General features: G+C 43.2%; 1 protein-coding gene across 1 annotated transcript in view; it reads left to right on the top strand.

The window, feature by feature from the left end:
- hspa9 (heat shock protein 9) overlaps positions 1 to 26,223 on the top strand; it is a 74,422-nt gene extending 48,199 nt beyond the window's left edge. Inside the window, exons 8-14 of the mRNA XM_034180981.1 lie at positions 2,575 to 2,838; positions 4,209 to 4,436; positions 4,889 to 5,111; positions 11,126 to 11,220; positions 11,320 to 11,412; positions 23,032 to 23,172; positions 24,822 to 26,223. Coding sequence (XP_034036872.1) covers positions 2,575 to 2,838; positions 4,209 to 4,436; positions 4,889 to 5,111; positions 11,126 to 11,220; positions 11,320 to 11,412; positions 23,032 to 23,172; positions 24,822 to 24,896 — 1,119 coding nt within the window. The 3' untranslated portion in view covers positions 24,897 to 26,223. The remainder of the gene's footprint in view (positions 1 to 2,574; positions 2,839 to 4,208; positions 4,437 to 4,888; positions 5,112 to 11,125; positions 11,221 to 11,319; positions 11,413 to 23,031; positions 23,173 to 24,821) is intronic.
- Positions 26,224 to 27,818: the final 1,595 nt, after the last annotated feature.

Raw genomic sequence — 27,818 nt, 5'->3', positions numbered from 1 at the left:
ATAAATTGGCGTTGTATTGTGAGGGTGTGGCTTCCAGTCACGCTGAGTGCCGTCCTGTTGCTCTGACTTGCGCTGAAACCACTTAATTCTGCGTCGAGCAGAGGACGAAAACAAAAATTAAACATGTTTAATTTTTGTTTGCGGCCCTTGCGCTGTTGTGGCACCGAGCTGCATCGTCTCGGCACTTGGTTGCTTACACGCGGCCTCGTCATAACCACGGATGACGCAACTGGGAGCAGCCCCAGTGTGAAAGGGGCTTAAACTCTTTCTGAGGGCTCCATGATGTAAAAGACACTGATAAAACTTTCTTACCTGTCAGTCTGGTCGTGTCTTCTGCATAAATACATGATACCCATTCATCGTGCTCAAATTCCAAAGCAGGGGCAAATCCAGATGGAAAGGGGGCTTGGGGCAAGGATGTGCCCCCCCCCCCCAAACACCCCTTAAGAGCTGACGTAACGTGAATTTCTCCTCTGTGAGATCAATAGTTTTTCTTAACTATTAAATTCTTTGACATTTTTCTAACCTTTAAATTCTCTCTAAATATTTTAGTTGTTGAAATTATTATTGTTATTCTAAGTAGTATTAATAGTAAAAAAAAAAAAAAAAAAAAAAACACAAGATGGGTGCAAGTAGAGGAGAATGTTCATCAAACAGCGTGTGCAAGGATAAGCAATAATAATAATACCTGTAACAGTACAAGACATAAGAAATGAGGTAGAAATAGAATGTGTGTGTGTGTGTGTGTGTGTGTATATATGTATGTATATATATATATATATATATATATATACACACACATACATATATAGCTTTTATGAAACGATGCGACACAGTGAAACAGTCCTCATATAATGAGTCCAGTATGATAAAGTGAAGCAACGATCTTGCAGTATTTATAGCTCCAGAAGAACAACAGGGAGATGTGAAATGGCATACAGTACCGTGTTGAAGCGTGGGTGGGCTCGCAATAGCGGACAGTAGCACGGCGCTGTGTGTTCTCACGTGAAGGCTCCATGCTGTGCTGTACGCTGAAGAAAATTAAACATGTTTAATTTCTTCCATCCTACACGCGTAGCCCTCAGTATACTGCTACGTATTGAGAAAAAACTCCACATGAAGTGGGTGGAGAGCTGCTCATTACAGCGTAGACGATACGCTGTAATGAGCAGCTCTACAAATACGCCACTGTGAAAGCCCCTTAAGCGTCCTCCACATTGGCGGAAAAGAGGTCCAGTATTCTATTGTTCCTGGTTTTACACGTGACGTACTGGGTGAACGTGAGGAGGGTGGCGGAGAGGGAGGCGTGGTTAAAGTCCCCAGTGATGAGGAGGAGGGCGCGGGGGTGTTGTGTCTGCAGCCGCTTGACTGTACTGTGGATCCACTCACAGGCAGCGGTGGCGTCTGCAGGGGAGGAATATACGCGCAGAGCGTGATCACACTTCCAAACTCCCATGGGAGATAGTACGGCCTCATGCTCACTGCGAGGAGCTCCACGTCCGAGGAGCAGATCTGATCCTTCACGTGAACATGAGCTGTGCTGCACCATCTCTCACTCACATAAACCTCGAGCCCCCTCCACCCCCGACTTTTTTTTCCACTCTCCGCCAATGTCCTGTCCACGCGGATGAGTTACATTTATAAACAATGTAGGATAGAAATGGTAAGTTTTATTGTTACAGTGCTGTCAACAGTTAAATATGAGGTCAAGAAAGAGGTCTATTTTTTTATTAAACAACTATTTATGCTCATTAAAGTCAAGAAAGGGGGACTATAAAGTGAGTGTTGGCAAAACAGGTTGTTTTCATGTTGAGGTGGTGGGGGGGGCGGTGTAACTAGTAATCTAACTTGGTTACTTTTAAACTTGAGTAATCAGTAAAGTAACTAAGTTACCTTTTCAAGGAGTAATCAGTAATTGTATTACTTTTTCAAAGTGCCTGACCCCAAGTTACAGCCGTATTCCAGAATGAATGAAATTAATTAAACGTTATCTACCAGAGACAGACGCACACTGTGATGACCTGAAGGAGACTTGGTGTGTATTTAGAACCAGTCAGTGCCTTTGTGTCTTTTATTATTTCATGCAGAGCGCTGTGTGTGGCAGACAAGGCGAGAACACGCCTACTTTTTAGTGAATCAAACCCTAAGTCGGACCTTCTGGCTGCTCCCTTGTTTTCACAGAAAACACCTTTAGCTGCCTGATTTTTATCAGAGCCAATCAAGAGTTTAGAAGTACTCAGTAACAGGATTCAGAGCAGATTCATCAATGTGGAAAAGCTGCACCTCATTGAAACGGACCACGAAGCAAAGCTGCAAGTTTCCCACTCGTTGTGATTTTTTTTTTTTTTTTTTTTTTTACTCCAACTGCATCTAAATAAAGCCGTTATCTCTTTAAAAACAAGTCCTCATGACACAAAATCACACTGATCTAGACTTTATAATTAATCCACGGTCCACATGTGATCTGAACCGTGGGGGTCAGTGCAGATTGGCCGGCGTCCGTGACACCACTCATCTTTGAGAATCAGTTTGAACCATTTAATGCAAACCTTCATTGACTCATTTGCTACAAAGACATGGTCCTGCACAGCACGCAGACTTAGATTTTTGGTGGATTGTCTCTGGCAGACGGACATCAACCTTCCTTACCTGACGATGGACTCCTCTGGCCCCAAACATCTCAACGTGAAGCTGACCCGCTCTCAGTTTGAAAGCATCGTCGCTGAGCTGATCCGCCGCACTGTGGCTCCGTGCCAGAAGGCTATGCAGGACGCTGAGGTGTCCAAGGGAGACATCGGAGAGGTGCTGCTGGTGGGAGGCATGACCCGCATGCCCAAGGTAATTAATATCCTGTGTGCTACTTAAGGCCATCTTCCATTACACCGTTGTAGCACCGCTCGGCTCGGCTCTACTCGTTTTGTTCCCCATTCAGGTTAGTACCTGGTGCTTTTTGTGGTATCTGTTCACTAAAATGTGGCATCAACAGGCTGCTGGCCTTGGTCAGAGTGGCGTCACTGGAGGAGTCCTGAGTGAGAATCAAACCCGTCATTTTTCAATAGTTAGAACATCATTACAGCCACTGTGCTTTTCTTTCATTTCGCACAAGTTTTTTTACTCGTGCAAAACCACACTGTGGTCTGTTGAGTTGAAGGCGTTTCTGTGTTTGGTGGCAGAGAAGCGGTTTCAGGAAATCTCCCAGCGTTTGGCCGCTCACGCGCACCACCAGACATTCCAGTGGTGATGCAGCAGACTGAGGTTTCACGGTGCACAGTTTCTCCAAGCAGACAGAAGCCTGTAACATCTGCAGAGGTGTGATGAGAATCTTGGTGGCTTCCCTCACTCATCATCTTACATGATCACTGTTTTTGATGTATTCAGTGACTTCTAAATGTTTGTCATCAACCTGACTTGTTTCAGGAAAACTGGTTGGAAAGCTGATATTTGTATTAACAGTCCTGGTACAGAGGAGGCTAATGTTATTTTAGTCAACAAAACGTCAGTCTCTTACCTCAAAAATGGCGGCTATCAAGTAACACCAATTGGTGTAGGAGGAACGAAGGAGAGGCTTGTGGCAGGAGCAGGTGTTCCTGGACCGGAAAAATTGGAAATGTTTATGGACGTCAACACTAGGAGTGCGTCTCCTCTGAGGCAGACGGCTGTTTGTAGCAGACAGACCAACCCGGAAGTAAATAAAACTGCCACACAGCGGAGGCGTTTCTTGGCAACGGAACTCGCGAGGCCACTATGACCGTAAGACGGTTAATCTGTAAATTTACTCGTTGATGTGAAACTGAGATTAGACGGGAATGTTGGGCAACTAACTGTTGTCGACTAAGAAAGTTTAGTAGACTAAAAGATAGAATGCTTTATGAAACCAGGCCCTGAGTGGGTCAAGAAATATTTAAACTCCTCGAATTAAAGTCAACAAGTCTTGACTTTCATTGTCACGCCACTGTGTTGATGTACAGAGGCAAAATTAGAAAACCTCTAATGATGTCACTGTCCCAACGCCTTCCTGCAAGTACACAGTTGGATGTGCAGATTATGGTATCAGTTTGTGAACTACAATTTAAATTGTAGCTGTAGGCTGCCTTGAAGTTGTAGGACTTGATGTGTTTATCGGACTCGAGGGCTTCGGTGTGTCATTTTGAGGTCTGCTGCCAGTTTTCTTTGGGACGTTATTGTAGTCTAACACTTTGTCTGTCTAGGTTCAACAAACTGTTCAGGACCTATTTGGCCGTGCTCCCAGCAAGTCTGTCAACCCCGATGAAGCTGTTGCCATTGGCGCGGCCATACAGGGCGGTGTTTTGGCTGGTGATGTCACCGACGTGCTGTTGTTGGATGTCACGCCTCTTTCATTGGGCATCGAGACTCTTGGTGGAGTCTTCACCAAACTCATCAACAGGAATACAACAATTCCCACCAAGAAGAGCCAGGTACTGTGAAAAAGTGCTCCTGACTTTGAGACCTGGGAGTCTCCTGGTCAACTGTGGTCATATTCCGCGTGCAGTCCTGTATTCCTGGGTAATTTAAGTGTCTGCGACACAGTCCGTCTGTGGTAAAGGTGTTCTCTTTGAGTTGAATGCTCCTCGGTCTGCAGTAGTTGTATGTATTCATACTTTTGACAGCTAGGCTCCTCCTTCACTTGGATAACCCCGAGAAGCCCCCAGACTGCTGCTGCCTTCACACATTAACCATCATCATAGCAGAATTACTGTCTGCTGCAACAGCTTCATGAGACTGACAATGATTTACTTTTTAGTTTTAGGCTTTTGCATCGTGTTCTTTTGAAACATGGCTGCTTTAAGACTCAGCGTTTAGGTGGCTGTGTACTTACTGACACATGCACGTGCCTCAAGGACTTGATAAAATCTGTTTCTTTCCTCAGGTGTTTTCCACAGCAGCTGATGGACAGACTCAGGTGGAGATCAAAGTGTGTCAGGGTGAGAGGGAGATGGCTGCAGACAACAAGGTGCTGGGTCAGTTCACCCTGGTGGGAATACCTCCTGCCCCTCGTGGGGTTCCTCAGATTGAGGTCACATTCGACATTGATGCCAATGGTATCGTCCACGTCTCTGCCAAAGACAAGGGTACTGGCCGTGAGCAGCAGAGTAAGTCCCCGTCCCCCGTAAATGGACTCACTGACTGTGTGGACACTTCTATGATGATTTAGTATTTAACCCTCTGGGGTCCAAGGCCATTTTCTCAGTTTTACCGTACCTTCACTAAATCCTGTTTTAAGATACTTTCATATAGTATAATGTCCCTGTGTTGCATATCAAAATGTTCAGAACATTCGCAGCCTCCTGAATGTGAGACCTATTTTTCTACAACACTGCTTAAAGATATAATTTGGCTCTGAAGCTGAAAACCTAAAATGTTTTCAGCAATTCTTCACATCTTTCATGAATGTTGTTGTTCATGTGGACAAACTCTTTTGGTGTTTGAAATAGGTTTACCAAAGTCTTTAGGACACAAGGTAGTGTAATATATGGAGAAAAATTTTTTAAATTGATGCATGTATGATGAAGTAAATCTGGAACATTCCAAAACGGATTATTTGTACAGTAATGTCACTCATCTGTCTGCTGCTCTTGTCAAATAAGATAACTGATGTCAAAAAAATCTGCACCGTCTTCCACTCAGTGTTTGTGTTTATTTGTAAGACTAAATAATAAATAGTGCTTTCAGGCTGAGAAGAGGGTTCATTTAGAATGTGAGTGTTTCATGATGAGGTTCAGTGAAGCTTTGTCAGAGTGCAGAGAGGACACGTCCCCGTGACCCTCCTTGTCAAAGTTGCCAGCAGTTCAGCATTATGTTGGCCTGATGTGCTTTTGACACTTTGACTGTCAGTTGGTTGCAGACCAAAGAAACCTTCAGACTGGATGAATTTCAGGAGTAAGCAGTGTGTTTGTGCTGCTTCCTCAGCAAACAGCAGCAGCGAGTAATTCTGAGGTGAGGTGGAGGAGTTGGGTCCTGTCAGAGACTGTGAGACAAAAAGGCAAACTTTTCCCTGTCTCACTGCTGTTGTGGTTCTGAATTGGTTCAAAGTTTGTTTGCCCTCTGGGGCCCCCTGGCGGGCTGGAGGCCCCAAGCAATTGCCTGGCCTGTCTATTGACACCCAGCACCCCTGAACTGCCCTCTGAGAGCAGAGAACAGCGCTTTGACATTTTTCTGACATCATACACGGCCTTTCGCCTGAAAGGGGCACTGTGGCGGCCAAATGGTTTGTGTACTTCTTTCCAAATCAGAAGGGCTCTGGTTCACGCCCACTTTTCTGTTTTTGCATCTAATATAGAAACAGATGTAGTGCATCAAGCCTAAAACTCAGCATACAGATCCATGTCCGATCTGAAGCAATCCGAGCGATCCGAGCAAAAAGGGAGGAGCCAAAAGAACTTCATTTTAGGACATTTTTTGACTGACAGGTCAAGGAAGGACTGACAGCTTGTGTAAACATGTGATTGTTAAATTGCATGATTTAATAAAATCATTTTTACACACTGCACTAAATGTTTTGCACTGATGTCTGCATGTGCCGTTGAAATGCAGATAAGGGTATGTGCACATACAGACCCTGAGCGGTTTGAAGCCTTTCAACATGAAGTTTATAATTTAATCTGAATGCACAATCTTCCAGTGTTCATGCAGATTCTTCAGCAGTATTCAGACCAGGAGTGAGTGAGCCATAGATCTGTAATGTCACTGTCATTAGACGATGACAGGCAGCTCAGCAGCTCTTCATTCTCAAATTAGCAACACACAGAAAAGCTGTTTTTCAGTCGGTTTTTGTTGGCCGGTGTCACAGACTGAACGGTCCCCCTAAAAATTATCACCTGGTTTCTGCTTCAGACTGCTTCCAGTCATCATCTGTCTCAGCCACAGATATCTGAAGCTTCTCTACAACAGTCATTTCCACATAAATTCAGCATTATTTTATCATAAAAGGTGGCGGAAGCCATCAGAGCGCCGCGGCTACATGAGCTCGTTTCTGCTTCAAACTGACTTTGGAATGATTTAAGAGGTTTTACTTTGTCATCTGATGGTTAATAATCCCATTAATCCATTTGATTGCTTTGGGTGAAGAGACTCCATCTCAGACGTGCTGCTGCGGTTCCAAATGACACATGCACAGATGCAAAAGGTGGACTGATTTTTAGGGGTGGACTGTTTGTTCTGCGACAACGGTATCTCTTTCCAGAGGGGAGGGGCAGAACAGGTCATGTCCAGGGTGCGTGGTGTCCTTCATGATGCAGCCATCTCTCCTGAGGAGTTGGCCAGCGTGAATGTCTCTGATGGGAGGAGGTCTGGTCCCAGTGACACAGTCCGCCGCCCTCACTACCTGCTGAAGGCTCTTTCTGTCCTCTGTTGAACCGCCCCAGGCAGCTGAACATCAGGAGGCTCTCTGCTGACCCAAAGAGGTTCATCAGCAGGTTTTGAGGGATGTGGGCTTGCTTTAGCTTCCTGAGGAAGTAAAGTCTCTGAGCTTTCTCCACTTGGAGAGAGAGGTGTGTGCAGACCAAGTGAGGTCAGCTGAGACGTGGACTCTTGGCCTCCTCTCCCTGTTTGAGGAAGGCAGAGTGCTTGGTCGTTTTTGACCTCCTGAAGTCCACGGTCATCTCTTCTGTCTTTGTGGTGTTTTAAGTCCAGGTGATTGTTTGAACACCATGCTGTCGGGTGTCAGACCTGCCACAGTGGTGTCGTCTGCGAACTTGACACCTGTGTTGGTGGAGTGGATGGTGAGCAGTCGTGTGTGTAGAGGGAGTGGAGTTCCAGTGTTCAAGATGAAGTGTGGTCTCGCATTCTGACATTTTGTGGTCTGTTCCTCAAGAAGTCCACTATCCAGGAGCACAGTGAGCTGCCCAGTCCCAAGTTTCTCAGTGTCATGACCCATCTGTGGTGGATTATTGTATTAAATGCTGAGCTGAAGTTCACAAACAGCATCCTCACATACATGTTCTTTTGGTCCGGGTGTGTGAGGGCTGTGTGGAGAGCCGTAGAGATCTCATCCTCTGTCAGTCTGTTTGCGCTGTAATCAAACTTATGTTGGTCAAGATCGGCAGCGATGGAGGATTTGAGATGAGAGAGGATCAGTCTCTCAAAGCACTTAGTGATGATGGGGGTGAGAGCAGCTGGTCAGTAGTCATTCAGGCAGCTCTTCCTGGGCAACTGGACAATTGTGGCGGCCCTAAAGCAGGAGGGGACTACAGACTGTCATAGCAAGAGGTCAAAGATGGTGGCGAAAACCTCTGCTAGCTAGTCTGCGCAGGTCTTAAGAACCCTTCCAGTGACTCCCTCTGGACCAGCTGCTCTGTACAGGGTGGATCTGACCTGATGCCGGTACAGCTGTACTGGGTTGTCCTTTCCTGGTGAAGCTGGTGAGGTGTTGGCCTCGCTGTTCTGTTGGTTAAAGCAAGCAAAGATGTGGTTCAGCGTGTCTGTCAGACTGCTGTCTGTGGTGTTTGTTTTGGTGACTTTGTAGCCGGTGACAGTCTTCAGCTCCTGCCACATGGCCCTGGTGTAGGGCTGCCACAAACAATTACTTTGATCATCGACAGCCACCAATTATTTTTGTGATTAGTCGACTATCCGAATCATATGCAAACTGCGGCATATCACACCAGCATGCAGCTGCTCTTATATAACCATCACTAGCTTCAAGCTTTAAGATACATGACAACTACAAATAACTACGATTGAACCTTGATGGCCAACCCTGGACAGGGGTCTAACACCAACATGTTGAAGATGGCTTCAGTCAGGATATTTGCTTGCTGAGGTGTTCGTGTTGTTGTCTTGCTAACAAAGTCTTCCATTGAATAGGAACTTTTTTTAGCACTGTAACGTAGCATTAGAAAACATTAGCTTTCTCACATTTCCTATTCAAAATGACGTCACTGTTGTAACGTTACAGCAAACACATAATGTATGTGTGCTAAGGCGAATGAAATCGTCGTCGTTAACATTTACAGCTATTAATATATGTAAGTAGCTCAGTATAGACGTAATGTTAGCGGCTAACTAGCCAATTAGCTAACTGAGACAACTGTCCCTTTTCATCAGAATTAGCCACAACGTGTTTCCTTCTCAGATGCTCCTGCGTCGCCGCTGTGCTGCCGTGGAAGGCAAGTTCTGACTTGCATATTTTTCATTGCACATTTTTCTCTGTATTTAAAAAAAAAAAAAAAAAGTTCCCAAACCTTTGAGCTTCGTTGCCAGCTAGTCATGATATTGTTTGGACGTAACTTTTCCGGTGACATCACGGCTGACCCCGGTTACCACAACTGTGCATGTGCATCAAGGACAGAGAGGCAGCGGAAGGTACAGCAGAGGCTTTGAGAGAAAAACAAAGCTTAAAAAAATAAGCTGATGTCGATTAATAAATTAGCCACCAACAGTTTTGATAGTCTCTATAATTGTGACTACTTGACTAATCATGGCAGACTAATTGTGGTGGCCCAGAGAGGATCTCTGGTGCCCCTCCTCGGCTCACCCCCCCCGTGCCCCTCCTCAGCTCACCCCGCGCCTCTCTGGTGCCCCTCCTCGGCTCACACCCCCCCCCCCCCCCCCCCGTTTCCCTCCTCGGCTCATCCCACTGTGCCCCTCTTCGGCTCTCCCGAATTAAAGGCAGAGTCCCAAGCTCTAAACAGTCCTCACCTTACGGCTGAGCCACGGCTTCTGCTTAGGAAACACTTGAACAGTTTGTCGTTGGCACACTGTCAGTACAGAAATTGGTGGTGGACAGGACAGCTAGTCACAGCAGGGCTGAAGTGGCTTCCTCAGTCTACACTTGGACTGTTTTTAACAGATGTCCTCTGTGAACAGATTAGTGGTGTGTATGCAGGAGTCAGAGACACAGAAAGGTGGTTAGTTAGTGCCAGGTGTGGGCAGGGGGCCTTATATACATCTGGGATGTTAGTGTAGACCTGGTCCAGGGTGTTCTTTCTTGTGGGGAAGTTCATGTTTTTGTCAAATTTAGGCAGGACAGACTGGAGGTCAGCAGGATTAAAGTCCCCTGCCGCTGTTAAAATCCTGTCCGGGTGTCCTGTGAGGTGTTGGTTGATGGAGAGCTGTAGCTGCTCCATGGTGACCTGGCATTAGCTTGCACCGGTGCGTAAATAGCTGTTATAGCGATCGATGCAAACTCCCACTGGAGTGTCAGATCCTCCAGGTCTGTCCTTAAGATTAATGTCTGTACACCAGTTATTGTTTATGTAAAAACAAAGTTGTAGTTGGTCTAGTTTGATGCACAGTGACCGGGTGTTGGTGAGAAAGAGGCTCGGGACGTTTGGTCTGTCGGGGTTAGCCTTTAGCCTAGCCTGTAGCCCAGCCATCTTGCCCCTCTTCTGCTTTCTGTCAGCGTGGAGATGGTGATGATCTGCTCATCATATCTCCGGAGGAATAAAGCTCCAAGTGTTTGCGTCCAGAGTGTAGTGGGTGTTGTCTGCAAGTTTTAGCAGTTCAGCTTTACTGCACACACGCCTTTAAAAAGCTGCTAAAACGCGAGGAGCGCCGGGCCGCTGCCGGTGTGTGTGCTGCCATCTTGGTACGCAGTCCAAGAAGGGATTTGAAAAATACTCATAACTCCTGGAAGAATAAGAAATAAAAGGACAGCGTGATGGCTCAGTTTATTCTTTTTTCTAGCTTAGAAGGCAGCGGAGGTGGTTAGTGTGGCTGGCTTAAGTGTGGAAGGTTCCCAGTTCAGACCCCACCCCTGCCACATGTAATGTGGAGTTGCATCAGAAGAAGTGCATTCGGTAAATGGACTGCATTTATAACGCGCCTCTCCATCTGCATCAGGCGCTCAATGCGTTTTACAGCCTCACATTCACCCTGATGTCAGGCTGCTGCCATACAAGGCGCCCACTACACACCTGGAGCAACTAGGGGATTAAGGTTTGTAACTTGGAAGTTGGCCACTGTAAATGGACAGACAGGATTGATCTGGTGTCTGATTTGGTGCCATGCTCCACTCAGGACATGGTGCCCAGAGGATGGGTCAGCACACAGTGTGTATCTTCAGGTTGTTGTTGGTGGTGGCGTAACGGTTTCCCAGGCGCACGGGCCTGATATCTCAGTGTTTGTAAGATTAAACAGACCAACACCTCTGTGTTTATTTCCTCAGTTGTCATCCAGTCGTCTGGAGGTCTGAGCAAAGACGATATTGAGAACATGATTAAGAACGCTGAGAAGTATGCCGAGGAGGACCGCAGGAGGAAGGTAAAGTTTAAACTCCAGTGGGTACAACTTAACCTGTGCAGCATTACCGCAAGTAGTTTCTCCAGTGATCAGGCAGACACGCTCTTCTTCTCTGCTCAGGATCGCGTGGAAGCCGTCAATATGGCCGAGGGTATCGTCCATGACACGGAGTCCAAGATGGAGGAGTTCAAAGACCAGCTGCCTGCTGACGAGGTAGAGCTCCTTATCGACACTAATGTCACTGAGGCCATCAAATGATTTCTTGGGCTACCAGCGTGTAGACCTGTCATTTCGGGTTCTCCTGTCTCATGACACTTCACAGCTCGGCCGCTGCTGCGTGTGCTGTCTGTCAGGTTTGGTTATTAAGAAGTCGTGGGGAAAATGGGCTTCAATAAAAAGAGCATAACTGGCTCAAAACATGGAAATACAGGTTTACATGACAGGGTGAACACACCTATGACAAGGCACCGTGTGACGCACTCGACTCAGAGGCGTGCACCTTAATTAGCTGACGCTGTGTTGAAATTATAATTTTAATTTAGTTAGTTTATATAGCACCAAATCACAACAAGGCTGCCTTCACACAGTAAAGTCTAACCTCACCAACCCCCAGAGCAAGAACACAGGCGACAGTGGTAAGGAAAAACTCCCTCTGCTGATACTGAGGAAGAAACCTCAAGCAGACCAGACTCAGAGGGGCAACCCTCATGCTACCAACTTCAATCAATCAACTTTTTTCTTGTATAGCGCCAAATCACAACAAACAGTTGCCCCAAGGCGCTCCACATTGCAAGGCAAGGCCATACAATAATTATGAAACACAGTCTACGTCTAAAGCAACATAACCAAGGGATGGTCCAGGGTCACCCGATCCAGCCCTAACTATAAGCCTTAGCGAAAAGGAAAGTTTTAAGCCTAATCTTAAAAGTAGAGAGGGTATCTGTCTCCCTGATCTGAATTGGGAGCTGGTTCCACAGGAGAGGAGCCTGAAAGCTGAAGGCTCTGCCTCCCATTCTACTCTTACAAACCCTAGGAACTACAAGTAAGCCCGCAGTCTGAGAGCGAAGCGCTCTAATGGGGTAATATGGTACTACGAGGTCCCTAAGATAAGATGGGACCTGATTATTCAAAACCTTATAAGTAAGAAGAAGAATTTTAAATTCTATTCTAGCATTAACAGGAAGCCAGTGAAGGGAGGCCAACACGGGTGAGATATGCTCTCTCCTGCTAGTCCCCGTCAGTACTCTAGCTGCAGCATTCTGAACCAACTGAAGGCTTTTTAGGGAACTTTTAGGACAACCTGATAATAATGAATTACAATAGTCCAGCCTAGAGGAAACAAATGCATGAATTAGTTTTTCAGCATCACTCTGAGACAAGACCTTTCTGATTTTAGAGATATTGCGTAAATGCAAAAAGGCAGTCCTACATATTTAATATGCGCTTTGAATGACATATCCTGATCAAAAATAACTCCAAGATTTCTCACAGTATTACTAGAGATCAGGGAAATGCCATCCAGAGTAACGATCTGGTTAGACACCATGCTTCTAAGATTTGTGGGGCCAAGTACAATAACTTCAGTTTTATCTGAGTTTAAAAGCAGGAAATTAGAGGTCATCCATGTCTTTATGTCTGTAAGACAATCCTGCAGTTTAGCTAATTGGTGCGTATCCTCTGGCTTCATGGATAGATAAAGCTGGGTATCATCTGCGTAACAATGAAAATTTAAGCAATACCGTCTAATAATACTGCCCAAGGGAAGCATGTATAAAGTGAATAAAATTGGTCCTAGCACAGAACCTTGTGGAACTCCATAATTAACTTTAGTCTGTGAAGAAGATTCCCCATTTACATGAACAAACTGTAATCTATTAGACAAATATGATTCAAACCACCGCAGCGCAATGCCTTTAATACCTATGACATGCTCTAATCTCTGTAATAAAATTTTATGGTCAACAGTATCAAAAGCAGCACTGAGGTCCAACAGAACAAGCACAGAGATAAGTCCACTGTCCGAAGCCATAAGAAGATCATTTGTAACCTTCACTAATGCTGTTTCTGTACTATGATGAATTCTAAAACCTGACTGAAACTCTTCAAATAGACCATTCCTCTGCAGGTGATCAGTTAGCTGTTTTACAACTACCCTCTCAAGAATCTTTGAGAGAAAAGGAAGGTTGGAGATTGGCCTATAATTAGCTAAGATAGCTGGGTCAAGTGATGGCTTTTTAAGTAATGGTTTAATTACTGCCACCTTAAAGGCCTGTGGTACATAACCAACTAACAAAGATAGATTGATCATATTTAAGATTGAAGCATTAAATAATGGTAGGACTTCCTTGAGCAGCCTGGTAGGAATGGGGTCTAATAAGCATGTTGATGGTTTGGATGAAGTAACTAATGAAAATAACTCAGACAGAACAATCGGAGAGAAAGAGTCTAACCAAATACCGGCATCACTGAAAGCAGCCAAAGATAACGATACATCTTTGGGATGGTTATGAGTAATTTTTTCTCTAATAGTCAAAATTTTGTTAGCAAAGAAAGTCATGAAGTCATTACTAGTTAAAGTTAATGGAATACTCAGCTCAATAGAGCTCTGACTCTTTGTCAGCCTGGCTACAGTGCTGAAAAGAAACCTGGGGTTGTTCTTATTTTCTTCAATTAGTGATGAGTAGAAAGATGTCCTAGCTTCACGAAGGGCTTTCTTATAGAGCAACAAACTCTTTTTCCAGGCTAAGTGAAGATCTTCTAAATTAGTGAGACGCCATTTCCTCTCCAACTTACGGGTTATCTGCTTTAAGCTACGAGTTTGTGAGTTATACCACGGAGTCAGGCACTTCTGATTTAAAGCTCTCTTTTTCAGAGGAGCTACAGCATCCAAAGTTGTCTTCAATGAGGATGTAAAACTATTGACAAGATACTCTAACTCCCTTACAGAGTTTAGGTAGCTACTCTGCACTGTGTTGGTATATGGCATTAGAGAACATAAAGAAGGAATCATATCCTTAAACCTAGTTACAGCGCTTTCTGAAAGACTTCTAGTGTAATGAAACTTATTCCCCACTGCAGGGTAGTCCATCAGGGTAAATGTAAATGTTATTAAAAAATGATCAGACAAAAGGGAGTTTTCAGGGAATACTGTTAAGTCTTCTATTTCCATACCATAAGTCAGAACAAGATCTAAAATATGATTAAAGTGGTGGGTGGACTCATTTACTTTTTGAGCAAAGCCGATAGAGTCTAATAATAGATTAAATGCAGTGTTGAGGCTGTCATTCTCAGCATCTGTGTGGATGTTAAAATCGCCCACTATAATTATCTTATCTGAGCTAAGCACTAAGTCAGACAAAAGGTCTGAAAATTCACAGAGAAACTCACAGTAACGACCAGGTGGACGATAGATAATAACAAATAAAACTGGTTTTTGGGACTTCCAATTTGGATGGACAAGACTAAGAGTCAAGCTTTCAAATGAATTAAAGCTACCAGTTACAAGGTTTTTGCAAAGTTTAACAAAGCTGAAGAAACAGGAAATCAAACAACATAATGCTGTAAAGAACATAAGTCCACACAGGCGTCAGCACCACAGACGGGGGTCACTGTCAAATGCAGACTGCAACATGCAGGTCCTCCACCTCACAGTCCGTCCGGGCCCTTCAGTTCAGATCCGTCTGTCATTCGTGCCTCGGACAGAAAAAACAGAATCAGTTGGCCGAAAAAACAAAACAAAAACAAAACTTCACCTCAACTATAATTAATCAGCAGTAAATCAACAGAAAAACAGAGAAGTTGGCATCAGAATTTTGGCTCTCTGTTGGGACTGTTTACACAGAGACTGCTACCTGCTGCTTTAGACTTGAATTAACAGTCTTTTTCAAGACTTTTTTACCTTTTTACTTTTTTTTACTTTTTTACTGTGCTCCAACGCCTAAGGAAGACCTCTAACGGTCAAAACATCGCGACGGAGCACTTTTATCAGTTAACTTTCATCAGCGTTGGCAAGCTAACTAGCTTGCTAACGCTTTCGTTTTTATTTATTTATTTATTTATTTTTTTCTCTTTTAGCACTGTTGTCGTGCGTTATCTGTGCTGCTCCACAGCGTGTTTAGTTGATTTTTATTTTATTTTAGCACCGTTGTCGTGCGTTCGCTGTTGTCGTGCGTTGCCTGTGCTGCTTCATGGCCTGTTTGGTGCCTTGATTGGGGCACTCCTTCTGCTGAATCACCTTTAAATTATTTACACATTATTCACTTTGTGTGTTTTTAGGAATCCGCTAGGTTGCGTAGCTACTAGCTCTTAGCCGATTTAGCATGGCGGCTTCTCCTGTCTCTCCCGTACTTTTCTGCTCTGGGTGTGAAATGTTTAGTTATTCCTCGGCCTCCTTTAGCAGTAATGGTACTTGTAATAAGTGTAGCCTATTCGTAGCTTTGGAGGCCAGGCTGGGCGAATTGGAGACTCGGCTCCGCACCGTGGAAAATTCTACAGCTAGCCAGGCCCCTGTAGTCGGTGCGGACCAAGGTAGCTTAGCCGCCGCTAGTTCCCCCCTGGCAGATCCCGGGCAGCCGGGAAAGCAGGCTGACTGGGTGACTGTGAGGAGGAAGCGTAGCCCTAAACAGAAGCCCCGTGTACACCGTCAACCCGTTCACATTTCTAACCGTTTTTCCCCACTCGACGACACACTCGCCGAGGATCAAACTCTGGTTATTGGTGACTCTGTTTTGAGAAATGTGAAGTTAGCGACACCAGCAACCATTGTCAATTGTCTTCCGGGGGCCAGAGCAGGCGACATCGAAGGACATTTGAAATTGCTGGCTAAGGCTAAGCGTAAATTTGGTAAGATTGTAATTCACGTCGGCAGTAATGACACTCGGTTACGCCAATCGGAGGTCACTAAAATTAACATTAAATCGGTGTGTAACTTTGCAAAAACAATGTCGGACTCTGTAGTTTTCTCTGGGCCCCTCCCCAATCAGACCGGGAGTGACATGTTTAGCCGCATGTTCTCCTTGAATTGCTGGCTGTCTGAGTGGTGTCCAAAAAATGAGGTGGGCTTCATTGATAATTGGCAAAGCTTCTGGGGAAAACCTGGTCTTGTTAGGAGAGACGGCATCCATCCCACTTTAGATGGAGCAGCTCTCATTTCTAGAAATCTGGCCAATTTTCTTGGATTCTCCAAACTGTGACTGTCCAGCGTTGGGACCAGGAGGCAGAGCTGTGGTCTTATACACCTCTCTGCAGCTTCTCTCCCCCTGCCATCCCCTCATTACCCCATCCCCGTAGAGACGGTGCCTGCTCCCAGACCACCAATAACCAGCAAAAATCTATTTAAGCATAAAAATTCAAAAAGAAAAAATAATATAGCACCTTCAATTGCACCACAGACTAAAACAGTTAAATGTGGTCTATTAAACATTAGGTCTCTCTCTTCTAAGTCCCTGTTGGTAAATGATATAATAATTGATCAACGTATTGATTTATTCTGCCTAACAGAAACCTGGTTACAGCAGGATGAATATGTTAGTTTAAATGAGTCAACACCCCCGAGTCACACTAACTGTCAGAATGCTCGTAGCACGGGCCGGGGCGGAGGATTAGCAGCAATCTTCCATTCCAGCTTATTAATTAATCAAAAACCTAGACAGAGCTTTAATTCATTTGAAAGCTTGTCTTAGTCTTGTCCATCCAAATTGGAAGTCCCAAAAACCAGTTTTATTTGTTATCTATCGTCCACCTGGTCGTTACTGTGAGTTTCTCTGTGAATTTTCAGACCTTTTGTCTGACTTAGTGCTTAGCTCAGATAAGATAATTATAGTGGGCGATTTTAATATCCACACAGATGCTGAGAATGACAGCCTCAACACTGCATTTAATCTATTATTAGACTCTATCGGCTTTGCTCAAAAAGTAAATGAGTCCACCCACCACTTTAATCATATCTTAGATCTTGTTCTGACTTATGGTATGGAAATAGAAGACTTAACAGTATTCCCTGAAAACTCCCTTCTGTCTGATCATTTTTTAATAACATTTACATTTACCCTGATGGACTACCCAGCAGTGGGGAATAAGTTTCATTACACTAGAAGTCTTTCAGAAAGTGCTGTAACTAGGTTTAAGGATATGATTCCTTCGTTATGTTCTCTAATGCCATATACCAACACAGTGCAGAGTAGCTACCTAAACTCTGTAAGGGAGATAGAGTATCTCGTCAATAGTTTTACATCCTCACTGAAAACAACTTTGGATGCTGTGGCTCCTCTGAAAAAGAGAGCTTTAAATCAGAAGTGTCTGACTCCGTGGTATAACTCACAAACTCGTAGCTTAAAGCAGATAACCCGTAAGTTGGAGAGGAAATGGCGTCTCACTAATTTAGAAGATCTTCACTTAGCCTGGAAAAAGAGTTTGTTGCTCTATAAAAAAGCCCTCCGTAAAGCTAGGACATCTTTCTACTCATCACTAATTGAAGAAAATAAGAATAACCTCAGGTTTCTTTTCAGCACTGTAGCTAGGCTGACAAAGAGTCAGAGCTCTATTGAGCTGAGTATTCCATTAACTTTAACTAGTAATGACTTCATGACTTTCTTTGCTAACAAAATTTTGACTATTAGAGAAAAAATTACTCATAACCATCCCAAAGATGTATCGTTATCTTTGGCTGCTTTCAGTGATGCCGGTATTTGGTTAGACTCTTTCTCTCCGGTTGTTCTGAGTTATTTTCATTGGTTGCTTCGTCCAAACCATCGGCATGTTTATTGGACCCCATTCCTGCCAGGCTGCTCAAGGAAGTCTTACCATTATTTAATGCTTCAATCTTAAATATGATCAATCTATCTTTGTTAGTTGGCTATGTACCACAGGCCTTTAAGGTGGCAGTAATTAAACCATTACTTAAAAAGCCATCACTTGACCCAGCTATCTTAGCTAATTATAGGCCAATTTCCAACCTTCCTTTTCTCTCAAAGATTCTTGAGAGGGTAGTTGTAAAACAGCTAACTGATCACCTGCAGAGGAATGGTCTATTTGAAGAGTTTCAGTCAGGTTTTAGAATTCATCATAGTACAGAAACAGCATTAGTGATGGTTACAAATGATCTTCTTATGGCCTCAGACAGTGGACTCATCTCTGTGCTTGTTCTGTTAGACCTCAGTGCTGCTTTTGATACTGTTGACCATAAAATTTTATTACAGAGATTAGAGCATGTCATAGGTATTAAAGGCACTGCGCTGCGGTGGTTTGAATCATATTTGTCTAATAGATTACAGTTTGTTCATGTAAATGGGGAATCTTCTTCACAGACTAAAGTTAATTATGGAGTTCCACAAGGTTCTGTGCTAGGACCAATTTTATTCACTTTATACATGCTTCCCTTAGGCAGTATTATTAGACGGTATTGCTTAAATTTTCATTGTTACGCAGATGATACCCAGCTTTATCTATCCATGAAGCCAGAGGATACACACCAATTAGCTAAACTGCAGGATTGTCTTACAGACATAAAGACATGGATGACCTCTAATTTCCTGCTTTTAAACTCAGATAAAACTGAAGTTATTGTACTTGGCCCCACAAATCTTAGAAGCATGGTGTCTAACCAGATCGTTACTCTGGATGGCATTTCCCTGATCTCTAGTAATACTGTGAGAAATCTTGGAGTCATTTTTGATCAGGATATGTCATTCAAAGCGCATATTAAACAAATATGTAGGACTGCCTTTTTGCATTTACGCAATATCTCTAAAATCAGAAAGGTCTTGTCTCAGAGTGATGCTGAAAAACTAATTCATGCATTTATTTCCTCTAGGCTGGACTATTGTAATTCATTATTATCAGGTTGTCCTAAAAGTTCCCTAAAAAGCCTTCAGTTGGTTCAGAATGCTGCAGCTAGAGTACTGACAGGGACTAGCAGGAGAGAGCATATCTCACCCGTGTTGGCCTCCCTTCATTGGCTTCCTGTTAATTCTAGAATAGAATTTAAAATTCTTCTTCTTACTTATAAGGTTTTGAATAATCAGGTCCCATCTCATCTTAGGGACCTCGTAGTACCATATTACCCCATTAGAGCGCTTCGTTCTCCGACTGCGGGCTTACTTGTAGTTCCTAGGGTTTGTAAGAGTAGAATGGGAGGCAGAGCCTTCAGCTTTCAGGCTCCTCTCCTGTGGAACCAGCTCCCAATTCAGATCAGGGAGACAGATACCCTCTCTACTTTTAAGATTAGGCTTAAAACTTTCCTTTTCGCTAAAGCTTATAGTTAGGGCTGGATCGGGTGACCCTGGACCATCCCTTGGTTATGCTGCTATAGACGTAGATTGTGGGGGGGTTCCCATGATGCACTGTTTCTTTCTCTTTTTGCTCCGTATGCACCACTCTGCATTTAATCATTAGTGATCGATCTCTGCCCCCCTTCACGGCATGTCTTTTTCCTGTTTTTTTTCCCTCAGCCCCAACCAGTCTCAGCAGAAGACTGCCCCTCCCTGAGCCTGGTTCTGCTGGAGGTTTCTTCCTGTTAAAAGGGAGTTTTTCCTTCCCACTGTTGCCAAGTGCTTGCTCATAGGGGGTCGTTTTGACCGTTGGGGTTTTTCATAATTATTGTATGGCCTTGCCTTACAATATGGAGCGCCTTGGGGCAACTGATTGTTGTGATTTGGCGCTATATAAGAAAAAAAGTTGATTGATTGAGAAGTGACTAAGGTGATTGCCGGCCGCTAGCCCTAAGCTTCTCTAACAGACCCAGTCTTCAGATAAAGTTGAGGCTGAGACCTGTTCAGTTACTAATAAAATGACTTTAACGGTAACATACTGTGTCAGTATGCTAGCCATACGAGAGGGACAATAGATATGTCTCAAGTCTGGACTCCAACGTCTCTACAGAATCTGACTGTGCATTGATTGTGATGATGATTCAAAAAAAGCACACTTCAAATATGACAGGAGTTTAGGATGGAGAGAACTGCAGCACCCAAAAGATGTTTGTTTGTTTTTTATCATAAAAGGAAGACAGAGTAAAAGTGGCAGTTGGGAAATTAGTGTGTGCAGAACCACGGCCCGGCGCCAAAATCCTCCGTCACTTACATCACCTGACCTTTTACTCTGTCACACAGTCCAGGAGCAGGTTATAAAACGTGGAGGTGCGAGACTCCTTAGAGAAGCACCACCTCTCATCGTGGTAAAGGAAAACGTGTGTGAATGTTGTTCACTTGACAGCTCTTTAGAGGGAGCCTTCATCCCCCGAACACACCAACATCACCAAACTACAGAAACCCCACTCTGAAATCCACTTCTCACTGTCCAGGACCATCTCTCCACAGCTGTGCAACACAGAGACAGTACGCGCACGCGTGTCTGTATATGTATATGTATATATGTATATATGTATGTATATATATATGTATATGTATATATGTATGTATATATATATGTATATGTATATATGTATGTATATATATATGTATACGTATATATGTATGTATATGTATATATGTATACGTATATATGTATGTATATGTATATATGTATACGTATATATGTATACGTATATATGTATGTATATGTATATATGTATACGTATATATGTATGTATATGTATATATGTATACGTATATATGTATGTATATGTATATATGTATACGTATATATGTATGTATATGTATATATGTATACGTATATATGTATGTATATGTATATATGTATACGTATATATATATGTATACGTATATATGTATGTATACGTATATATGTATACGTATATATGTATATGTATATATGTATATGTATATATGTATACGTATACGTATATATGTATACGTATACGTATATATGTATACGTATACGTATATATGTATACGTATGTATACGTATGTATACGTATGTATATGTATGTATATGTATACGTATGTATACGTATGTATACGTATGTATATGTATACGTATGTATACGTATGTATATGTATACGTATGTATACGTATGTATATGTATACGTATGTATACGTATGTATACGTATGTATATGTATACGTATGTATACGTATGTATATGTATACGTATGTATACGTATGTATATGTATACGTATGTATACGTATGTATACGTATGTATATGTATACGTATGTATACGTATGTATACGTATGTATATGTATACGTATGTATATGTATACGTATGTATACGTATGTATATGTATACGTATGTATATATGTATACGTATGTATATATGTATACGTATGTATATATGTATACGTATGTATATATGTATACGTATGTATATATGTATACGTATGTATATATGTATATATATACATGAGGTCTGTAATAAAAATTAAAAAAAAGCGGTCCTTTTTATTTTTTTCCAAAAATAAATGGATTTGATTCATATGTTTTTACATCAGACAAGCTTGAACCCTCGTGCGCATGCGTGAGTATTGTCATGCCTGTCGGTGACGTCATTCGCCTGTGGGCAGGCTTTGAGTGAGGTGTGGACTGTGGACACTATTCGAGAAATTCAGCTGGTTTTCGGTGTAAAGTTTAACGGCTGATGAGAGATTGTGGAGTTTCTTTCGCTTTAAGCACAGCCCACAAAGCGGATTGGTGCAGCGCGGTCTGAGGTGGCGTCCGTCTGGCTGTTTCGAGCTGAAAACATCCTAATTTAAAGCTCTGTTCACCCAGGACATCGTCAGAGAACAGAGAAGTTTCAGAAGAAGCCGGCATCAGGAGTTTACCCGGACATTCCACTGTTAAAGGAGATTTTGTAATGAAAGAACGTGCGGACAAATTTGCTGAGTCGGATCCGTGATGACGTGGCAAATCCGTCTGCGCCGCGACATGAAAAACACCTCCATGTTGAAAACCATTTGTAAAATTCAGGCGGCTTTTAATGGCTTTCAACAAGTGAGTAACTGAGAAATTGTTTAACAGCTTGGGCATGTTCCAACTTGTCTGTTAAGGTTTCCAACGGAGGTGTTTTTCCTGTGGCGACCCCCCGCGGTCGGGTCCGGCCCGACATGCGAATCTGCCGCACGTTCTTTCATTACAAAATCTCCTTTAACAGTGGAATGTCTGGATAAACTCCTGATCCTGAATTCTTCTGAAAGTTTTCTGTTATCTCACGACGTCTTGGGTCCACAGAGCCTGAAATTAGGAAGTTTTCAGCTTGAAACAGCGAGACGACGCCACCTCGGAGCGCAGATCGCCATCAGGCGCCGTGGGCCGTCCTTACGGCAACAGTAAAACTCCAAAATCTCTCATCAGCTGTTAAAATTGTCACCGAAAACCAGCTGAATTTATCGAATGGTGTCCACTCAGTTGTGCCTTACAGGTTTTGAAAAAATGTTGATCAAACAAAGCAGCAGTCTCTGAGCCATTCCTAAACAATGAAAAAATCGACGAGAGGGTGGGCGACTCCTCACTCAAAGCCTGCCCACAGGCGAATGACGTAACCAACAGGCGTGAAAAAACTCTCGCATGCCCACGAGGGTTCAAGCATGTCTGAAGTAATCACACGTGATTCAAATCCATATGGTTTTTGAAAAAAATTATAAGGTCGGATACTTTTCTAATAGACCTCGTGTGTGTGTGTATGTGTGTGTATATATATATATATATATATATATATATATATATATATATATATATATATTCAGGCATGTTCTTGTTTGAGTAAACTGATGGCTGCCTCTCTTAAGAAAGTCTGGATATGTTCTGGTTAGGCTTTAACACACTTGCATTATGGGAAATAAGGGGGGGAGGTGGAGGGAGTGCTTTTTGTAGAATTGGGGGCTTTTTGAGAACTTGTTTCCTCTGGAGCAGACTTTTCCGTCTCGTTCCTCTGCCAGTGCACCAAGCTGAAGGATGAGATCTCAAAGGTGAAGAATCTTCTGGCTAACAAGGACTCTGAAACGGGAGAGAACATCAAACAGGCGGCCATCAACCTGCAGCAGGCATCTCTCAAACTCTTCGAAATGGCCTACAAGAAGGTAGGACTGCAGTCGGTGTGTTTTGGGGTAAAAACAAAACCCAGGCACTCCACCAGAGGCCACATGGTGATGGTGAAAGTCTGACATACAGGAGGTGTTTGGGTTGATTCTCATCAAAGCCCAGGTCCTGTGTGTTAGGATTCTGTCTTCCTGCTCTTCCGCTGTCTTTGGCCTCTGACCAACATGCTGGAGCTGCCCCTCGCAGTTCTGACAGTGTGTGTGCGCATGTTTTTCCCCCCACTGGGTCAAGAGACCATGTTGTCTGGATGAAGACGTGATGCCAGCTGTAGATGGACTGTGTGCACGTGGATTTACACTGATGCCTTTGTGTTGTTTCTGTTTCGGTGTCCTTACAGCTGGCTAACCCTTTCCGCCTCTCTTGTCTTTGATCCTGTCTTTCACCCACACTGACTTTTTGAAGTGCTTTGTCGTGGGACAAATAAATCACTTTGGGATTTTGTTTATAATTTTTCACTTTCTGAACTGACAATATTGTGGTTGTTTTTTATGAACTTCCAGGTAAATAGTGCAATTTTTTTTTTCCATTCAAGCTGGTGAAAATATGGAGTTTAAGCTGTTTTAACCAGGAATACCCCCCCCCCCTTTAAAAAGCAATAAGGTTGAAATATTTTGTGTATGAAAGATTTCATTAGATCAGATAGGGTTTTAAATGATGGCCGCCCACTAACCTTCGCTAGTCATGACACACTCGGTGGCGTTGGTTCAGTCGTCGTGGTTGTTAAGTGTGATGTAACGCATCATGTGATTTTCAACTTCCGGCTCCAAACAAAAAAGGTGTGCTGTCAGTAACACTGAGAACTGCACTGAGACGCTCTGATCAGGCTGCACTTAAACTGCTGCACACGGACAACAGCATGAACATCGCAGCATAAAACTATTTGTACAGTCGTGTTGAGAATAATAGTAGTGCTATGTGACTAAAAAGATTAATCCAGGTTTTGAGTATACGTGCATATCATGAATGCTTGGTCTTGTTGGATTTGTGAGAATCTACTGAATCTACTGGTACCTTGTTTCTCATGTAACGATAAGAAATATACTCAAAACCTGGATTAATCTTTTTAGTCACATAGCACTACTATTATTCTGAACACTACTGTACATTGTGCCTAAAACTCCTGGATACATTAACTGGGTTTTTAGACATTATTGTTTGTTTTATGTAAACATGCCAGAAGTTCAGGTCGTTTCTCCGTTATTTTCAGTGGGAGTTGCTGCGATCACTTCCTGTTCATGTCGTTCAGGGGAAAGTGAAGTTTGCAATTTAATGTCCTGTTTATTGTAATAAATATTTTTTTATTAACAACCAGACATGTATATTTTACCTGTGCATAATAAAATATATAAAGTAAAAGAAAGTTTTATTAAGTGTTCTTAGAAACAGTCGAATGCGATTAACAGAGGGACGGAGGTTTGCACACACTGTAAACACAAACTAAACTTAAACTGTTGATCCTTAAAAGGATCATACAGATGGAACTTTAAATGTGAACTTGGAACCGGAAACAAATTTATCACGTGATGCGTTACGTTAGAACTTAACAACCGGATTGTGAACTTTGGCCCAAAAGTGCAGCTTTTTTGTTAAAACCAGTGAGTGATGGTGTTAATCCTCCCCTTTCCTGCAGATGGCGTCAGACCGGGAGAGCAGCACAAGTTCCAGCTCTTCAGCAGAAGAAGAGAAGAAAGAAGGCCAGCAGTAGACCTTTGGGCTTAGTTGTCATGGTGATGCCATGGCAGCAGAGGACTGATGGAGGGGGAGGGCGCCCTCTGGCTGACAGTGGGTGTGCGTCTCTCTCCTCCACTCTCACAATGATATATGAAACCGTTTTGTCAGTAAAATAGTATAAAGATGTGATTCAGCTCCCGTCTCAGATTCATGTCTATTTTTACAAAGCTGTCAATTTTTATTAGAAGTTAAACTTTGTCACTTCATGTGCATTTGTTTAGTTTGTGTCCTTTAAAACGTTCATTGTGATGAAGGTCGGTGCCGTTGCTATAGAGACCGTCATGTGTCCACACATTGCAATTGGTCGACATCAGCTGGTTGAAATCTGTTTAAGGACGCGTCAGTCTGAGGACACTGTCCAGGATCCTTTTTTTCCATCAGCTGCTGCTTGAGAACATTTAGTTACTTTCTCGGATTTTGTCCTTTTTTTTTGTTTGTTTTGTTTTCTTTGTTTTCTTTAGGTTCTTTGCGTCCCATCGTGTCCACGCCAAGTGAGCATGTGCTGGTTTCTCTGTAGTGATGATGTTTAATAAAAAGAGAAGCAGAGCCCAGGAGACATGTTGGACACGCGGACTGCAGCTTTGACCTCACCGTGTCATTCCCTGCCATGTAGCTGCGCGCCGACTGAACATCCTCTCTAAAAATCAGTCCACCCAGGCTTCACTGCACATCTGAGTCTGACTCGCTTCACCCAGAGCCATCAAATGGATTCATGTGATTATTAACCATCAGATGACAAAATAAAACATCTTAAATCATTCTGGAGTCAGTTTGAAGCAGAAACGAGGTGATAAATCAGAGAGTCGCGGCTGACGCTTTGAAATAACGTAGGTGCAGCGGCACGTCAGCCTCAGATGTTCTGCTTGTGGCGCTCTGAATGCTTCCTCCGTCTTTTATTCTGAAATAATGCTGAATTTATGTAGAAATGATTGTTGTCGAGAAGCTTCAGATGTCTGTGGCTGAGACAGACGATGACTGAAGACAGTTTGAAGCAGAGACACGTCTGATGACACAAGCACAGTGAAGGCAGGGTGGGCTGATATTTAGGGGGGGGACTGTTCAGTTGGTGACACCGGTGATCCAGGACGCAGCAGAGCATCGTAATTTAAAACGGTAAATAAAGTGTGTGGATTACAAAGTGGAATTCTGACTGGTTCTGGGTCTTGATGCTGTTTTATGATGTAAATCAATGTAGAATAATCTCACGTGTGTGTGCCTGTGCGTGTCCTCAGAAGATAAAGACTATGTTGTTGAAAAGAATAGAACTTTGTTAGAAATAAAGCAGTAGCTTTACACCTGTTCATACGCCGCCCAGCATCTTATAGGCCCTGGGCCCCCTGCTGGTTCCTTTCTTTAAGAGTCCTCCCTTGTACATTATTACTGCACCTTTAAATAAAAATAAAAAATACCCCCCCCCCCCCCCCCCCCCCCCCCACACACTTGGTGCAGTAATCCATCTTTTTTTATACGTTCAGTCTGTCCAGGGGCCTAATTGTCTTTAAGGTCTCCGTTCCCTAACACATGCAGTCAACGACTGCTCCGAGCTAGATTTAATGTTTCATTTCAGTGGTGCATGATTAAATGCACCACTCTGCATTTAATCATTAGTGATTGATCTCTGCTCCCCTCCACAGCATGTCTTTTTCCTGGTTCTCAGCCCCAACCAGTCCCAGCAGAAGACTGCCCCTCCCTGAGCCTGGTTCTGCTGGAGGTTTCTTCCTGTTAAAAGGGAGTTTTTCCTTCCCACTGTAGCCAAGTGCTTGCTCACAGGGGGTCGTTTTGACCGTTGGGGTTTTTATGTAATTATTGTATGGCTTTACCTTACAATATAAAGCGCCTTGGGGCAACTGTTTGTTGTGATTTGGCGCTATATAAAAAAATTGATTGATTGATTGTGATTTTGAATAACTCTTCACATAAACTATGTACATGGAATATCAGGGGTGTGAAAAGGAAACAAAAAATATTGAGGTATGTTAAAAAAAGAGGCTGACAGCACGACTTCAAGACACACCTGAAGAACACAGAACATCAAAAGCTCAAACCTGATTGGATAGGAGAAATATTTTTTTCTTCCCTTACGTCCAATAGCAGAGGAGTTTGTATTCTTATCATCAAGTGGCTTCCATTTACACTAGAATCCTGTACCGAGGATAAAGCAGGAAGGTACATTATAATAAAGGGTCGTCTCTGTGGTGAAAACACGTTAGTGTTAAATGTCTACGCCCCACCGGGTCGCCCTCCCCGTCTTAGAGGCTTTTTCAGAGCTGTCAGAGTTGGACTGGGCTCAGTCAGCTGCTGGAGGGGACCTCAACTGTACATTAATATGTAATAATCCTAAAAGAGCACAGACAACATCTGACACGTGTGATGAGTTGGGTTATTTGGACCTATGGACCTAACGCTTAATCCTACTAATAAAGAATTCACATTCTTCTCGGCAGTGAACAATCCACTTCCAGAATAGATGATCTGTTTGCTCCAAAAACAATGTTGTACTCTGTTCTGGCCTGTGGTATTGGGAGTATTATGATATTGATTTTCCTGATTCTCTCCCTCAGCCCCAACCAGTCCCAGCAGAAGACTGCCCCTCCCTGAGCCTGGTTCTGCTGGAGGTTTCTTCCTGTTAAAAGGGAGTTTTTCCTTCCCACTGTAGCCAAGTGCTTGCTCACAGGGGGTCGTTTTGACCGTTGGGGTTTTTCTGTAATTATTGTATGGCCTTGCCTTACAATATAAAGCACCTTGGGGCAACTGTTTGTTGTGATTTGGCGCTATATAAATAAAATTGATTTGATTTATTTATTAGAAAGTGGAAGAAACACAAGATGACTGTCAATCTCCCTCGGTCTGGGATTCCATGCAAGATCTCACTTTGTGGGGTAAAGATGATTCTGAG

Source organism: Thalassophryne amazonica, chromosome 11 (assembly GCF_902500255.1).
Source record: "Thalassophryne amazonica chromosome 11, fThaAma1.1, whole genome shotgun sequence".
Taxonomy (NCBI): Eukaryota; Metazoa; Chordata; class Actinopteri; order Batrachoidiformes; family Batrachoididae; genus Thalassophryne; species Thalassophryne amazonica.
The sequence above is the reverse complement of the archived record's forward strand: the minus strand, read 5'-3'. Positions and strand labels throughout refer to the sequence as shown.